This window comes from Ammospiza caudacuta, chromosome 9 (genome assembly GCF_027887145.1).
Source record: "Ammospiza caudacuta isolate bAmmCau1 chromosome 9, bAmmCau1.pri, whole genome shotgun sequence".
Lineage (NCBI taxonomy): Eukaryota > Metazoa > Chordata > Aves > Passeriformes > Passerellidae > Ammospiza > Ammospiza caudacuta.
This window is the reverse complement of record NC_080601.1, coordinates 22,776,623-22,795,252: the sequence shown is the minus strand read 5'-3', so window position 1 is coordinate 22,795,252 and position 18,630 is coordinate 22,776,623. Positions and strand designations below refer to the sequence as shown.

At 42.7% G+C, this 18,630-nt stretch overlaps 1 protein-coding gene across 3 annotated transcripts in view; it reads right to left on the bottom strand.

The window, feature by feature from the left end:
- Nucleotides 1–14,086, bottom strand: part of TBC1D12 (TBC1 domain family member 12) — a 41,337-nt gene extending 27,251 nt beyond the window's left edge. For all 3 annotated transcript variants that reach the window (XM_058810168.1, XM_058810170.1, XM_058810169.1), the window contains exon 1: nt 13,293–14,086. In XM_058810168.1, the coding sequence (XP_058666151.1) occupies nt 13,293–14,086 (794 nt within the window). The remainder of the gene's footprint in view (nt 1–13,292) is intronic.
- Between the last annotated feature and the right edge of the window lie 4,544 nt (nt 14,087–18,630).

The window sequence follows — 18,630 nt, the reverse complement described above, 5'->3', positions numbered from 1 at the left end:
AAGTGTACTAGATTTGATGTATTTGTGGCTGCTTAGAATATTCATGAGTCTCACTGATCCTGGGAAGAGTCAACTATTGAAATGGCTGGAGAGTCAATAGCATTTTGGTACAGAATCTCAAAATCCATTTGAAAACCTCAAAATTCCTTAAAAGAGAGTCTACACTTTAGAAGTGAACAATTCTTTCTGTTGCAAGGACCCATGGGATAGAAGTATTAAATTAGTTCATTGATTTAAGCTCTGGTTTACAAAAGCCCAGGGAAAAGCTGCAAGGGTTTTTTTTCCCTGCTTCTTTTATATAAGACATATTAACACCCTCAAATGACACTCCAAAATGTCTCAGTAGGTGCCTTGAATAGCTCAAAAGCAAAATGAAGTGCCACAGAATGAGAAGTTATTGGCACAGACCAAGACATCTCTTGCTAACATGGTTTGGATTACACTAAACAAAACCTGTGGGCTGTGAGCACACAACTGCAACAGCTGTAATGACAGCTATGACTGGTGGTTTTCCCCCTTATTTTTAACTGTGTTGCTTCAACTATTCCTGCCTGTGCCCAGCATAGTCTGTGCAAACTTCACCATACTGGTGGTACAGCAATTCAAATATGTTAATCATTTCTACAGGTGACATTAACACTATGTTCTACTAATGAAATTGCTTGCTTTCATCCCTCTTTTGCTTTCAAAATCACTTTTTTGTTGCTATTTAAGATTAATTAGTGCAGTCTAAATGCAATTAGAATTAAGTCTCAGAAGGGGATAAGTAGAACCTGATACTTTAGTGATTTTTTTAAATTTACTTTGGGGTTTTGACTTGCCCTCCCCTCCAAAAAAACTTCTTTCTGATTTCCAAGTAGTTACAGGTCAAGAGGACAACAGATTTCCAAGATTTAGAGGAACTTACTGGAAAAGATGAGATAATTACTTGAACCTTGATCTTAAATTTTATCCAAAACTAGACTGTGCAGTATTTGCACAACAGCCACTCAAATAAAGCTGAAGTGCTTTGAACAGCAGCAGGAAGGAATGGCTCAGGGCAGCTCCATCTCCAGCACTCTGTCTCTAGGTATAATTGAGTCACCCCTCCTCAAGAACAAGAGTCTGACAAGAATCTTTTGTTTGACCAAAAATGTCAAACTAACCTCGTTTCAAGCTACACATCATTTTGCTACAGCTCTTTCAACGAAGATAACATACATGGATCTTCCCTTTGTACAACTCCACTGTGTGCCACAACCAACAGGCTGGCAGCATCCCACTGCTTTGTGCATCCCAGCACCACCTCAAGCAGCTTTCCTTCCCAGTCATTCAGTCATTCCAACTCCACATACAGGCTCAAGCTTCACCTATTCTGACACTTGCACCAAGCTATAGACAGATTCCAGGTGTAGAGGAAGGCTGGAGTTACACCTGAGCCTTCAGGATGAATATCAATATAAAGCATACTAACAATGAGATCTTTTCTCTAATTTATTCATCTTGCACTACACAAAAATGGCAAAATTCAAGTGGTCTTAGAGGAGAGCATAAACCATGTTATAATCATCACTACTGTTATACATGAGGAAAGTATGCTTCCTTACAGTTCATTTTAATATAAAAATTAATTTAATTTGAAATGCTGCATTACGTTAGACAAAAAAAAAAAAAAAACAAACAACACAAATCACACACACCCAAAAAAACCCAACACAAACAAAAACCAGGAAAAAACCAACCAACAAAAACCCCGAAAAACAAAACAAAACCACTAAACTATGGGCACCTTTGGCAAACATACAGTGTGGTAACAAAAAAACATCTTTCCAAATAAAATACACATAATTTAGGATTATTTTACCAATAAATCAATATTGTGTTTATATCTCAATGCTGAAAGGTAAACTACTAGTCTCTGATTTCTAATCCTTACAAGGTAACTTTGAGCTTGCTCAAAATGTTTACCCATTAATTTACAAAAAGAGACTTCAAGTTATACTAGCATAGTAAAAGTTACTTTTTTTAGATAAAAAGCTAACTGTCAAAATATTTTCTGACTTTTACTTTACACACAACAATCTGGTTTATTGTCATTTTCCATCATCAATCATTTCTTCTCATTGCATCCATCTTTCAAGAGCTTTGATAACAGGGAATTGTTCTGCTGAGAAAACAAGATTTGAAAGCCACAAGAACTGATAGAGGAAGTGAGGGCTGATTAGATTTTCCTTTTGATTAAGCACCTAGTACCTGTTAGTAAACACTGCATAAGACAACTGCATCGTTTTAAATCCAGGAAGGAATCAGCATCCCATCAAGAACACCCTCACTCTATCACACATAGCTTTTCCTCACAGAATCACAAAGAAGGGAAATGCAGCATAGAAGTAATGCTACAAATGAGCACCAAGTTGGACCAAAAAAACCCCAGTACATTTTCTCTGTGTTTTTAATATAGTTACAAAAATAGAGCTAAAAGCCTGAAGTTAAATTTCTCTGAGATAACATTAAAAATCTACTGATTCCAACAAAACCTCAGAGCATGTAAAAGGAATGAAGTAACAATAGTCATTAAAAACTGTTTGTATTACAAAACAACTGATTTTGCATCCCCACAAAGAGCAGAGTTCTGCTTGTACATGCCATCTGCTCTTGCTCCACCCCATGCTAATTTCTTAATAAGCTTCATAGGCATACAAAATATGTGTATGTTTAAAACTTGCTGAAATTTGAATTAGCTGAAAGATGAGCTGATAAGGAAATTACTTATTTACCCAACAGTCTTTACCCAGAGAATTGTATCAGTAAGGAGTTAGAAGAGACATGTTCCAGGAATTGCTATAGAAACATTTTTAAAACCCCTAAAATTAGACGTTTTTACTTAAAACCATACTTTTAGAACAAATTCTGGAAACCTCTACATGCCTGCAATTCCATATTCTGTATGGAATATTCCATAGCCAAATACATAACAAGAACTATTAATTCATATTGGCATCTCTTTACCAGGCATAACACACAAAAGCTGTTTAAGAACACATCAGAATTCTTCTCCATACTCGAGTCTTGGCCATTCTGTCATGCTCTCATGTGAAATAATTTGGAAATAACAGCAGACAAAAAAAAACCCATTGCTTTATTAAGCAGAATTAGCCCCTCTGCTTTAAACAAGACTTTTTAATAATTTACATGCAGAAACAAAGGTAACTCAACTCTAAGCATAAATAATGAATCATTGAAAGGAAATAAAACCTTTTTGGTTAGCCACTTACAAAGCAGAGCAACAGGCATTCTACATTTTTAATTTCAATAGCTTCAAGTGTCAGCCCATTTTGATCCAACACATTTTTGATTGCTCTCAGCACAAGTTTCAAAGTTGTGCCCTATATTGGAAGAGATGTGACCCAACCAATTTTACAGTTTACAATTTCCACCATTTTGCTACAAGCAGCAGCTAGATTATAGATTCTCTTTTAATTGTATTCCCCAACCACAGATTTGTTACAGGTTTCCAGTTTTAGAACCTTCTAGATGTAAAGATCTCCTCCTACTCTCTGCACCAAGACAACCCAAAGAATATTCCAAACTACCCTCTCCAAAGAAGCTTCAGTGTTTGCAATACTATAAACCTGCAGTCTTAGATGCTACACAAGGAAGCTTTTGGCCTCTCTCCCCTCCTCACCCCTCCAACAAAAACAAATAAAATAAGGAAATGAAAAATCCTACCCAGAAAAACAACCATCCTCAGCAAGACCAAGCTTGTAATATTTTTTTTTTTATTAAATATGTCTCCATTTGTATTAGTGATCAACTAAAGCCTTGGCTACAATTAGGTCCACCTGAAATTTAATGAACTGTCAAGGACAGTTCTCAAGCTGAGGATTGAGAAGCTGGAAGGAGGTGGCCGCTGGTGTCTTGGAGAGGACAGAGATTGACAGAACTATCATGGAACTGCACTGATGAGACTTAATTAGATCAACTCTCTTATCAAGCTCCTAGTGAATACCAGTCCCAAAGTGGCTTTACAAACTCTGCTGGCAGACCAGTTTTACTACAGGTACACAAACACTTGGGAAGTTTTAAGAGTTGAAAGTGTTTAGCAGTATTGCAGAACATCTTGTACAGAACACTCACGGATAAACTCTATTTTACCAGACTACATGCTGCCCCCAACAAAGAGCTGTTGCCCAGGTAAGCTTTACAAGCAGTTCAGGCATTCAAAAACACACATAAACAAGCAGACATATAAGCAAGGTAACTGATGGGGTTCAATTTCAGAATGGTTTAAAACAAATAAAGGAAGAGAATCAGCCTTTACTTTTCAGAGTGAAGTAGCAAAGCAGAGCTTTATGTTAGACTGTTCTATCATTTTCATATTTGATCAGGCAGTTATAAAGCTATTTTAACAGTACACCAAACACTATGGTCAATCTTCTCTAATAATGATCAAAGGACACTTACCCACAGCATTTAAAACAAAGTCTTAGATCACAGCTGTGAGAAGTGGAGAATTTTTACCAGCTGACTACAGATATTCTGTGTATCTGTATTTTCTGGTATTTTTTGTATGGCCAGGAATATCTAATCCATCAAAGTCACAGCTACGTAATGAGCAACATACTCCAAGCAAAACAGTGCTAGAGGAACAAGAGCCCTTCCTCCCACAAACCCACATAATGGGAAGCCCATTTCCCCTCCTTGCACAGTAATGTCCTACAATCCCTTCTGCTGCATCAGCTCCCACACCCTCCATACCTTGCAAGCCAATCCAGCTCACTAATCCCACAGAAAACCATCAACACTTTTTCACTCTCCAGCTTAATGAGCAACAGGCAGCTCACAGAGGATCACATAAATACCAGAAGCAGGGATGAAACATTTCCTTTGTTTACTGACAATAAAAAATTCTTCAGTCAGCTCACCAAGATATCTCACAAAGTACAACTCAGTTAAACAAAGCACCTGAAATTGTTCTAGATGTGACTCACTTTCAGTTGAGTCACATCTAGAACAATTTGCCTCACTTTCAGTTGAGGCAAAACTCACCAGCTTTATAAGGGCAACCCCTATACCTGTAGTTCAAATGCTTCCATACAATGTATGCTTTCAAAACAAAGGTGATAAAGATTTCCAGCCTTTGACATGGCCTACAAGTCTGTGAACTGGAAGTTCAAACACAGGGCAGAGTTTTATTCTGCAGACTGTCCCAGGGGTGATTGTAACTCTGACCAGCCTGGTTAAGCCTCAGTTAATATTTTTCCTTTCTGGTGCCTGACAGAGTGCCTGTCAACTACTCCATTGCACAATGTGGCACTACAAGCACTGGAGCACTTTTGCAGTCACTCAGTGCACTGGGTTTCAGCTGCAACTAGCAATTCACAATATATTTTGTCATTGCTTCAGTGATCAATTGCAGAAATACTACAAAACACAAGAATTAATTTTTGATATCTTAGCTGATATGAGAAGGCAGGGGACTGATTTAATTCAGTTTTGCCTGACATCTTTTCTAAGAACGAGGAAGAAATTTTCCAATCTACCACTCCACTACTTACAGAATTTGAGGAACAGCAAGCAATTTGCAAAACACAGTTTACAACAAGAAAAAGCAAGAATAGAATAATTTAGGTTAGAAAAGATCTCTAAGATAATTGAGTCAAACAATTAGCCCAGCACTGTTAGGATCACCACCAAACTATGTCCCTAAGTGTCACACCTACATGACTTTCAAACACTTCCAGGGATGGTGACTCAACCACTTCCTTGGGCAGCCTGTTCCAATGCTTGACTAGCCTTTCAGTGATGGTGCTTTTCCTAAAATCCAACCTAAACCTCCCTTGCCACAATTTGAGGCTGTTTCCTCTCATCCTATCACTTGATAAGTGGAAAAAGAAACTGACACCCATGTCACTACAACTTCCTCTCAAGTATTTGCAGAATGACAAGGTCTCCCTTCAGTTTTCTCTTGTCCAAACCACCCCAGTTCCTCCAGCTACCTAAGGCAGACAGATGCCAGCTACACAAATACCTTTGACAGCAAGTGGATTGTTTGAGTTTTAAAGCACTCTGGCATCCAGCACACAAACTGCTTCATTACTGCCCAGCAGCAGACAGACAAGATCCCACATTAATGAATGCATTAGGCAACTGAAGCAACACAGACAGGACAGAGCTCTGCAAGGTCTGAGGCCAGACCACAGCCAAGCTCAGATTGCCTATTCTACAGCTGGCCTTCAGGAAGCTTAGACCAACAAACATCACCGGCAAGGGGAGCCAACAAGGAAGCTTTATTATGCTACAGGATCAAAAGACACATTTTCACTTAGCCAAGAGCACATTACAATGTGCACCCAACATAACAATGGAAACTGAACATAGCTTCTTCTTAATAAAGGAGTACCTTGGAGAAGGGAGTAGGAAAGTACTCCTCTAGGCCACAGCTTTTCAGTCAGGCTATAAGAAAGCAGGAAAGGAATTCAGAAGAACACCAGTCCGAGTGTTTGGCTTTCAGAAGTTCTGAAAGAATAAACTCATCTGTGACCATGAAAACTAGTTTTCTACTAATTGAAGTCATAAGTTCACCCACACAACAGCCACACTCTTCAGACTGTTACCCCAATATCGAGCCAGAAGCAAAATGCTCTGCAGGTGGCTTGCACAGCTGACTGGTTTCTGAAAATACAGAGGCAAATTATCAGTCTCTTTTGCAGGCTCTCCTTGTGTTCACACTTCATTCAAAAATCTGTAGGATTTTTATGCTGGAGCTCTCTCAGACTCTGAGAGGTTTGACTGACCTCGGAAACAGGCTGCAGTACTAGAGAGATGAAGCAGAAATCCTGCTTCACTTCCTTAGAAAGCAATAATAAAAAGATGCACACACAGAGATTGCAAAGTTTAAAGCAGTGCCAACCACCCCGGTCAACAAACCTAGTTCCTTCCCAGCTGAACAACAAACAAGACCAATTATGATAAATAAAAAAGGACAGATGTTTATATCGTAAACATCTCAACAGTTCCAATAAACTCAAGAGAGGAGTAACGATTTTTTCATCTACGTGAATGAAATGTGACCAAAAACCCTTAAACTCCTTTTTGATTCCTAAGCAATCAGGACAAAATAACCTAATGAATCACTGGAACAGCCAAAAGAGCAAAAACATAGAACTATCATTTTCTTAGAGGCCAGCTGTGATTTAAGTGAACTCCCTTGGTTGTTATTTCCCATGTAAAACATTCTTCTTTTAGTCATAGCCTATTCAGAAGAGATGTTCCATTCACTTTGTCACTACTCTCAATATACTCTGTAAGAAACCCTGTGACCCCAAATAAGCAGAAGAGACCAATGAATGAAAAGGCCTTCTGAAAAATGAAGGGGAGGGGGAGAAGAGAAGATGCTTTCAGATTAAGTTTAAATGCCTCTGTGGAACAGTCCTGAACAAAACAAACTATGATTCCAACAGTGTGCTGCATACAACACAGCAATTTAAGCTGTTTGGCTCAAAAAAATCCACACAGTCCCCCACAAAAAAAAACCTATAGCATTAGTTTAATGAGAACTTACTTCATGAAAATTCATACTAGGATTACAAAACTCCTAGTGCAAATATATGTACCAGTGTAGAATATAACACTGTCCATTATACTATCCACCAAGGAGAGTAGAAAAATTGCTAACAATACTTTGGGCATTACAGACTGATGAAGACTATACATCTGAGGTTTCAGAATTGACATCTATTCAGGCAGCTTTTTTTCCTTGAGGGGGTAACTGGGGAAAGACTTGCTGCAGACAGAAGCTGGAGCAACGTGGCCTTCTGAAACCTATCCAGAATTAAATTAACGCAACATTCTTCTGCTTGAGCTCCTGAAATTTCACTTTGATTTGCTAGTCAACAGACATCCTAACCAAATTGATTCCATGGGTGCAAAGCATCTTATCTATGGTGAAACACTCATTGAAAAGTCAGAAACCGGTCAACATGTGAACACAACGTCACAAAACAAATCATTCTTCACAAATGTCAAGGAAGAATACACAGAGGAGCTTCTCAACTTGCTAATATGAATGCCATATCCTATTTTATCAAGTCACTTATGTCTCTGACTCAGGGGGGAAAAAAGGGCTGTTTGAAGTTGCCCACAGATTAGGGTCCAGGTATTCTTGCTTACTTTCTCCAATCAGCTTTAATTCAAAGCAATTATATGTATCAATTTCTTCCCTTATGTTACAAAATTACTTATAGAAAGCAGAAACATATGCACCCAAAAACAGAAGGCAGAAGGGTGCTCTCATGATTTCTCAGGGAAGCTTTTATGTATTCCCTTAACTCTTCTCTCTGATCATCTTTCCAATATATATTGATGGTATAGCTGTACTTTTTTTCATTCGGTTTGTTTTAATCTGGACAATGTAAAAACAACACCAAAATCATAAAACACACAGGTTTTTTTTCAGTAAGATCTGATCAAGATATAGGCATAAGCAATAGCAGAATAGAAATTAAGCACTGTGAAGTGACTCCATCAATCTGTTTTCTTATCTTTACATGAATGGAAGGTTTAGAAGACCTGTCACAAGGACAGCCCATTCCCACTTGATTTATTTTTGATCAGAAGTCCACTAAAGATTTTTCTTCTCCATAGGTGCCTAGTACATCCCCTGAAGTTTCATGATGACTTATGTATGCAGAGCTTTTCTCTAAGAGAAATGTTGATTCTGGTACTAAACTTTCACAAGACCCATCTAGGTAGATGCCTAGGTAGTGCAAAGAGCTGCAAGCGGCACTTAGTAAAAAACTGAAATATAAACTACATAGCTAGAGACACTGCTGTGTACTGAGTAACAATACTCAGTGAACCTCCCTGCAACCCTCCAGTCTCTACCAAGGACATCTGTAAAGGCAAGAAGATTAGCAGCTTTTGAAGGACTACCTACTCAAGGCTGTGTTTACAAAGAGGGAGACAAAGATGTGAGCTTCAGTGCTTTGTGCCTACAAATACTGACTACTTTTGACTTTCAGTCACCTCTTCAAGTGAACATTTTTCAAAACTTCTGGACAACAAACACAATCACTCTGGGCAATGAAAAAAGTAAGAGACTAAAGACGTTTTCCATAAGAATATGTGTGCCAACTGGCCATACATGCTTATAACCCCTTACACCTATTTCTCACAGCACACTCCAAAGACCTACAAGAAGTGGCAGTTATTAATTAATCTCATTGTGAATCTGAGGTGAATACTGGAACACAAGTACTTGGGAAAATGGTGCTCTACCACTACAAAAGCAAATATCACTGTTGTCAACAGTAAGCTTTGAATCAAGGAATAACAAACTACCAGATACCTAAATTTGTCTAGCAAATACACAATTCACAAAGGTACAATATCTACACAAGCTGAAAAGATGTCTGGTACCTACCTACAGAACTATTAAGTAGAACTCGTCTTTAGAAGAGGTTCAGAATCAAGTCTTTATCTCAGTCCTGGATTACTTGCTGCTGCTTGACCTTTCTGGTGTACTGTTTTGCTCTGCCCCCAAAAGCAGCACATTTAGAGCATACTGTAGTCGAGATAATAATCATGGCTTTAATTCAACTGTCCACGCAATGTTCCTGCTCACTGAACCATTCTGCACCCAACAGGGATCCAGTAACCCAAGAACAGAGCACTGCCCTTGGAAGCTGCTGTGTAAGACCACAAACCATCAGAACAATGCCTGTATATGACTGCATTATGAATTATACACTACCGGACTACAAAGCAGTGACAGGTGACTTCCAAGAAGCCATTTCTTGCTCTGACCAAAACAGCAGCACAGTGGATACAACTGACCATAGCCATGCAATTTTCCTTTCCATGACACTCTGCTCCACATACTGATCTACTTGTGGCATCCTAATTCACATGTGAAGAGAAATAAGATGTACAGCAAAACTAATTATTTTTCTGTTAAAAGTCGTTAGTATTGATTTGACAGGCTTAATGATTTGGGACAAATACAACTTAAAATTCCAAGGCTATACATCATACCTAATACTTACCTTAAAAAAAGGTTCTAGTCACCAATGCAAACTTCCCCAGGATCTTAAAGTAATTACTAATGACAATTTCAAGGGTACAGCCACTCTCCCTGTCACAGAGTTTGGATAAGATGCATCTGATGACAGCTGCTTGCTTTTTCCCCCACCTTACCTCACCAATTTTCTCTCTGGTTCAATGAATGAAGACAGACAATTAACACGGATTATTTCAAAGAACTATGAAGCAGGTCAGTCTGATAACTGAAGAGCTGGGAACAAGCTGGACTAGCTGGAAACAGCAGCCTCCTAACCCAGATCTGTCTGATCAAACTGTTCAGTCACAGCAATTGCAACAATAAAGCCGAAGGCAGTAGGACTTCCTTTGCCTTCTCTTTTTTAAGTATCTGCAAGAAATGTCCAGCTTCTAGAATCATTTCCATATAATTATGGCTATTAGAAAAACACATTGGGAAATACCACATTTTAGACAGTTTGCAAACTCAACTAAGAGCATCACAAGCAGAAAACGTCCTGCATAAGATACTCCAGGTTGCTGGGCTACCCACGGAGCACACCCAGTACCTTTTGGGTTTTCTTTTTTTACATTGTGGGAGCAGCTACACTCTGACAAAACACAAATGAGTTGCTCTCTCTCAGGTACACAGCCACTTGGTACAACTCAAACTCTGGGGAGCAACATCATTTATGAGCCTGTGCACATTCAAAAATACAAGCAACTTCTCCTGAGAACTTCACAAGGAAGTAGAGTTGCTACAAACATTCAAACACAGGACAATTTTTTATACCATTTTAGTTCTCATTACTGACATCCTCTTTTTAAGAACTATAGGATAACCCACTTACATTGGCAACTGTCAGCTTTGTATAAATCTGGACAGTTTAAAATAAAAGTGAGAAGTCTAAGCTTTTGAATTACAGGTTCAGAAGAAAAGAACTAACTACTGAGAAAGTTATAAAAGCTTTATTACACTTTTCATAATGGATATTACCCATTCTAGTATTTATTTATCTAGATACAAATCTACCAAGCAAGACAAGTTTGAACTTGTTTTTAAAGAAAATCACTGGAAGTTTTCATTAGCCAATCTCATTTTGGCTGATGAGATGAAATCAGCTGTAACTAAGGCTCTTTTATGCATGTACAGGCAAAACTGAAGGTAGCCAGTATCGCTCACCAGGCCAAATGCACCAGAGGCACAGCCAGCTGGGCAGGTCAGGCACTGTGAAATGGGATTTCCTGAAAGCCACTCTTCCACTGAGGTGTCTGTACTGTAGCTTTTGTCAGGATAGAAGCAATTACACTTTTTCATCTATTACCCAAGCCTTTACTAAAACCAGCAAATATCAATGTATAATGACCACTTCTACTGCACACCAAGTTCAAACTTTTGTATGGTCCTGGTTTTATCTGGGATAGAGTTAACTTCTTCCCAGTAGCTGGTACAGAGCTCTGTTTTGGATTCAGTACCGGAACAATGTTGATAACACTCTGATGTTTTGTTTGTTGCTAAGTTGTGCTTATCCTAAGTCAAGGACTGTGTCTCATGCTCTGCCAGTGAGGAAGTACACAAAAAGCTGAGAGGGATTATAGCTGGGACAGGTGATCCAAACTGGCCAAAAGGATGTCACACTATAAAAACCTAATGCACAGAACATAAACTGGGGGAGTTATCCAGAAGGGGCTGATCAGTGTGTGGGGAAAGGTCTGGCATTAATCAATGGGTGGTGAGCAACTGGGTTGTGCACCACTTAGTTTTTCTTTATATTATCATTATTACTATTATAATTATATTTTACTTTGCTTAAATTACCAAATTTTTCTTACATCAACCTACAAGTTTTACTTTTGATTCTTTCCCATTTCACTGGGGCCAGCAGTGAAGGAGGTGGAAAGCAAGAAGCTGTGTAGTGCTTAGTTACTACCTGGGGTTAAACCACAGCATCTATGAGGAAAACGCTCCAGAATTTCAATCAATTATTGATTTGGGGCAAAAGCAACAACATAAATGTTACTGGTAGACGTGCTCAAGTAGTGAGGCAAAAGGAAGGTAATAGCACAGAATATTCTGACTTGAAGGGACCCACAAGGATCATCGAGTCCAACTCTTTAAGTGAACGGCTCAGACAGGGACTGAATTCACAACCTTGGCCTTATCAGCACCATTCTCCAACCAAGTGAGCTACTCTCATACAATATACTGCAGTCTACATAACATGAGGGAAAAGGAACGAAAGCATGGGATGGAAGATCACTAATATGGAATAGTAGGAATTGCAGGAATCTTTCAGTCCATCCCTGAAACAAAGTGGGTGCACCAAACTTATCTTCAACTGCTACTATCTTTATCCTTAAGAATCCATCTCTCCCTTTTCTGAGAGTTGGCAGAGGGAGCCCATTTCTCCATTTGGGATCCCATTTTGAGATCAAACCTCTCCCATCTCAATTCTTCAGTTAATAAATTAATCTTATTCTGTCATCTTAAAACACTTAAAAGACCTACTGTCCTATCAGCGACTTGAACAACAACTATAACCCCTCGGTTTGGGTGACTTAAAACTGCTGGAAATAAAATTCCTCACTTCAAACATAATAAAGGTACTATGGAGTGTGCTATAAATGATTATGGTCCAGCTGCACCTTGCTATAAATTATTATGGTCCAGCTGCACCTCCTGTGTAGTATGCTAAAGAATGAGTAATCCGACAGAGATCCTAGGCGACAAAGCTGGATGTCCCACAGCTTTCGTGCTAGAAACTTAACACAAGGCAATTCAAGCACAAAGCATAGTCCTTGAAGTTTTCAACACCACACTTAGAACTAAATAAGTAAACTCTATCTACACCGTCAACAAGTAGGAAACGCTTTGTAACACTTGGCAATTTCCACGACGATTTGAAAGGCGTTTCCACCACCACCAACTTTCACTTTATTCTCCAGCGGTTTAATGAGTACCACTGTGATCGTTCAGCGATATGCCCTGGTACAGGAAGCAAATTCCAGTTTGAAGTCCATGAAGTTCGTAGCAGTAAAAGGGTCTTTATCATCTTACTGTCGCGTCCAAAGCCTCTATCCTGCCCTGACAGTATCTGCTTCCTAGCGAAAAGAGCCCGCGAGGGTCGGAGCCACTCTTCCCTGCGCTACCCGCAGCAAGAGCCTGCTGCCCCGAGAGCCGCTCCCGCACGGAGCCCACGGCTGCCCGTGCCCCGGCGGGCAGACCCGCATCCCCCCGGCCCCAGGCTCACCGGCCCCGCCGCCGGCTCCTTTACCTGGTGAAGAACTCGGCGAAGCTGCTGCCGGCGGCGGCGATGCCCACCCGGTGCCGGGCCCTCTCCGCGGGCTCCTGCGGCGGCGGGGCCGGCTCGGCGGGCGCGGTCCCTCCGTGGGGCAGGTGCTCCGGGGCGCTGCGGCGGCGGCTCACCTCGTACGTGTTGCGGGAGTTCAGGTTCACGTCCGTGAAGCCGAGGGGCGCCGGGGGCAGGGCAGCGGGCTCTGCCCGGTCCCGGCAGGTCCGCGCGGCTGGGGCGTCGCCCCCCGGGCTGCGGGGCGGCGAGGGACTCTCGGCCGCCGCCCCCCCGCGCCGCTCCGCCTCGCTCCGCAGCCGGCAGCTCCTCAGCGGCTCTTCCAAGGCGGTTCCCAAGGGGACGCCTCCCGCCGGGCAGGGGAGGAAGCCCCCGTTCTGCAGTTTCGCTTCCTCCTCCTCCGGCCCCGGCTCATCCCGTCTTGCCCGAGGGGGTGGCGGCGGCGGCTCCTGCGGCGGCAGCAGGAAGCCGACGTCCCCGTTGGTCATCCTCCCGCAGGGGCCCACGGCGCAGGCGGCTCCGTTCGCGGGCTTCTCCGGGCAGCGCTTCCCACTCGCCGCCGCGATGGGGCCGAGCGCCGCCAGGTACCGCTGCAGCAGCCGCTCCTGCCCCGGCCCGCCGCTCCGCCGGCTCGAGCCCCGGCTCCCATCCCGCTCCCCGTCCTCCTCCTCCTCCGCCGCCTCTTCCTCCGCCGCCTCCTGCCGGCCCGCGGGAAACACGGCTGCGCCGCCCGGAGCTCCGGCATCGTCCGGCCCCACCATTTGCCGCCGCGGAGCCCCGGGGGCGCGGCGGGGGCCGGGGCGCGCGCGCCTTCCTCCGCACCGGCGGCGCCGCGAGCGCTGGCACCCGGCGCCGCTCCGCGCGTCGGGCAGCGGCCTCGGCAGGGGGCGGGCGGGCCCGGCACACGCAGGCGCGCGGCGCCGGCGGCGGCCCTTCCCCCCGGAAAGTCACCATAGAGAGGCCGGGCAGGAAGCGCCCGCCCGCTCGCCCTCCCGGCAGGGCCGCACCCGGAACCATAGAGATGCCACCCAGACGGGCCCTCGCCCGCCAGGGGCGCTGTGGAGGCCGCGCCGCGCCCCCGGTACCGCGTTCCGCCCAGGGGCTCGCAGCATGGACCGCGTTCCGCCGATGTGCCGCGGCTGCGGAAAGCCCAGCCCGGCCGCCTCATCCCTCCGTCCCTGCCCCAGAGCCGCCCGGGCTGGGATTGAGCGAACTGTCCCGGCTGGCACACGCACTGCACACAGACGGGCTCCGAGCAGAGGGCCCGGGGAGCCCCGGCACCGCTGCCCCCGCGGCGGCCGAGCTGTGGGCACGAGGGACGGGCAGGGCAGGATCGCTTCTTGGAGGAGACGGGACCTTCCTGAGCTCTGGGGAAACGGGATGGGGAGAAAAGGGAAATTACATCGGCACTTCGAAATCCTGGGGTGAATCCTCTCCTGAGCAAGAGATGGAATGTCACAACTCCAGGTTAACGCTGGAGAGGTGGATGGAGGGCGTGTACAGGTCCCATCACCTCTGTTTCCCACCACATTTCTCAGAGAAAAACCAAATTATTACAGACCCTTCGGCCCGGCAGGAGAGCAAGGCCACAAGTCAAAGAAGAGGTAAAGGGGCTTCAAGTGCCCGGAAAAGCAGTAACAGCATTAGGTCCCATGGCTGCCCTTGCAGACTACCCCTCATCCTAGACAAACACAAAAAACACCCCAACCCAACAGATTACTTAGGTATTCCAACAGCAAATACTCACAGTTCATTGCAAGACAAGTGCCATTTCCCTGGAAATCCCTGGCCAAAGAAGTTCTCCATTTAATGTCCGCCCCTTAGAAGGTGCTCCAGAGTGGTTGGGGTGCCTTGCTTTTAAAGGCAGGCAAGGGGAGCATGCCCAGAGGCGTGACCTGCCGCAGGGAAGGAGCAGCCTCTCCTTAGCTTTTTTTTTTTTTCCCTTAAAAATTGTGAGCATTTTGGAAAGAAGGGTTTAGACTGGGATTCCTCACCTAAATAAAAAGTTGATGCATTTCATTGTGTTGTGACTTCTTAGCACTTTGCAGAATAAAGTCTAGGCTTTGCTCAAGTCAAAAAAATAGTGATTTTTTTTTCTTGTCGTGAGGTCAGATGTGCAACACTGGTGTTATACATGCAGCAAGGAAGTCTGATCTCACCCTTTTTGACTTGAGTAACTGGCTAATAGTTATAATCTCAAATTTTATTTGACTATCTTGATAGCAAGCATGCAGCCTCATCCAGCTGCAGCTGTGCCAAATATAAAGGACTATTGACCACAGTTGCTTGCAAAAATGCCCAATAAATATATCCAGGATTGCCTATCCTTTGAATATGACATCTGAACTGCTTGTGAGAACACTTTGTATGCTACTTTGGTCAAAAGCAACCATTAACAAAGATGAACTAATTAAGTTTTTTGTTAGCTAAAGCTTTCTAATTAAGGTTTTGCTGTAACTAAGATGGTAGGCTTTTTGTTCTCCACTGTGATTCGGGTCATCTCAGACACGTGGAGACTGATCACTCTGCCTGCTGAATGAACATACATCCTGGGTGCTACAGAGGCTCTCCTGCTTTTCAAGTTCAGGTTTAAGGAAACACTCAGATCCAGAGAGTGTCTGTGCTCATTCTCAACAGAGTGTCCATTGTTTACCTGGGATGCTCCATGGCAGAGTCACCCTTGAACAGACCTCAGTGATTTCATTAATGCAGCAGCAGCAAAGCAGTCCCAGATGTTAAACAAGCTGAGTGAAATGGAGACTGGCCTGAGGGTGTAACACAGGGCTGGGTTGTGCTGCACCAATTTCAGTCAGTGCAGCAGCTGGTAATTGTGCCAGGGCTTCCAAAGGATAGCATATTGTGCTGCACAAAATAAGACCAGTTGGTACATTGGATTTGCATTGATTTCCATCTCCAGGACTGCTGTGGTTTAATCCCAGACAGCAGCTAAGGCCCACACAGCCATTCGCTCAATCTCCCTGTGGGATGGAGGGGTGCAAAAATAAGGAAATCCATAGGTTGAGATAAAGACAGACAGTTTAAGAGGTGAAGCAAAAGCTGTGCACACAAGCAAAACAAAGCGGGGAATTAATTCAGCACTTCCATCATCAGGCAAATGTTCAGCCAGTTCAGCTCAGTCTGATTTGAATGAGCAAGCATGAGGAGGTAGTTTGCAAAATGTTGTGAGCAATTCACAGGGAAGAAGTGGGACTAAATAGCAGATTATGAATGAGGAAACTGTAATTTATAATTTGTTCCCAAAGACTGACAAAAAAAAAAACCCCAAACAACAAACTGTATAACTAATAAGCCAATGCCCATCACTAACTTCTCATTGTCAAAAGGACAACATAACAAGGATTCAAATATTAGTCTAACTCTTGTGCAATCAATGCTGCTAACTGAAATACCCACTGTAACAGGTACACCATAAAACCAATACCCCGCTGATGGTTTCTCAGAGCTGTTTCATTACTTCTGTAATTAAAACATGGAATGGCTTCCTCAAATTAATGTATAGGAAGAGCTCTTCGCTAAGGCTCCCAAAAGCTCAGATGTTCTTCTATTTGCAATATAGTTGTGATCTCTGGCAGTTCCCTCCCAAGGCTTTCACTCCTTTGGAAATGCTGCTTTGGAAAGAACATTTTGCAGCCCACTAATAGCAGTTTGCACGTTCAATACAAAGCCCTCTGGACAAGATCTCATCGCAGAGTGTAACTAACAATTAATTTAGTTGTTTGGCAGACTCCTGCACACTGAAAGCTTCTCCTTGGCACACTCCCAGTCCTGCTGCAGTCCTAGAATTAAATTACACTGCCTGTGGATCAAACACTCTGTATACCTGTATTAAGGCAGTTCAGTCTGTATTACTTTGCTTGTGTATGTTTATGCTTGTGGTGGTTCAAACAGTGCCAAAACCACCCTGAGCACTGCTATGGGCTAAGCTGTAGTTGTCATTGCTCTGTTAGGCACCTGGAGCCTTTCCAGATTATTGACAGTCGCTGGGACACTCTCTCTCCTTCCATGTAACCTCCATGTTTCCCACTGCCAGACAGGGCTAATTTGATTATATACCTATATATAGACTTCTGTTTCCTTCTGGCTATCACCATCAAAATACAGAAAAGCCAAAGACTCCAATGTATCCAAATGTTCCTGGTTTAAATGCCATTAAATCCATATGGACAGAGAGTTACCTAGAAATCGCCCTTATCTAAAACCAGGTTAAAATAGAAACGAAAAGAAGTATTTATTACCACATCCAAAACAGATTTGTAACCACACAGGTTCTTAAGAGTGTAGAAGATATTAATGAAAGAAATTTAAAATCCACTTCTGTTATGATCCAAAACCCTTTTGCTTTCCTCTCTCTATCCAGTTAACCAATTAGACACTTACTTACCTGATCCACAGTCTCTGTCCGTGTCTGCCAGAAACCTCATGATGTGTTCACAGACTTCAGGTTTTCTCTTCCTTTTTGTACAAATTCACCCCTTGAGATGCACAAAAATGGGCAGAGAACAGACATAGATGAAGCAGAAGAAAAGGAACAAGTAAGTGTCAACAGGCAACACAGGACCTCATGTTCCTTAGCTTGTGTTGTTAGGGGAGGCATCTTTTTGGGATTAAGTGAAAAGGGGGTCACTGAATGAGGAGATGATCTGAGCCCATTTCTCCTGTCCCTGAGAACATTTTGGCCAGTTGTTCTCAACCTACCTCTTTTGGGTTTCTATAAGGGGCTTAGAGGACCAAGAACAGTTATTGTCTCACATATTTCATCCACTAATTTTGAATCACATATGTTCAGTCTCAACCCGTTTTGAAGGTTTTAAAAACTTTCTGGTTTTTAGGCAGGATAGCACCATGGTAGCCTACAGCAGTACCCATTTTTTGTGAGAGTTCATTGAACTGCAGAGATTTTACTTTGCACTTTTCCTCCCAACATATATGGTCACATGCAATTAGAGTGTTTACTTTTCTAATATCAATACATTGTTGATAAACATTTGTTAGTTCTCCCCTATGGTGATTACAACAAATTCCTGTCTCAGTCTTGTGCTGTTTGCTTACTGTGTCGTTAATACAGATAAAATCACTTCTATGGCTGATAAAGCAAAAGCAGGAAGAAAAGAAATACATGGGAATTATTATTTTAATTTTTTTTTTGCCAAGTAATATTTGATTTATATTCTGTAATAAAATTTTAAATAATGTTGTAATACACATTGGGAGCTATGAGAAGAGGAGTCTGTCTTCTCATTCTCCAAGCACATCCTCTTCATAAGGTAAGTTCACATTAAATATT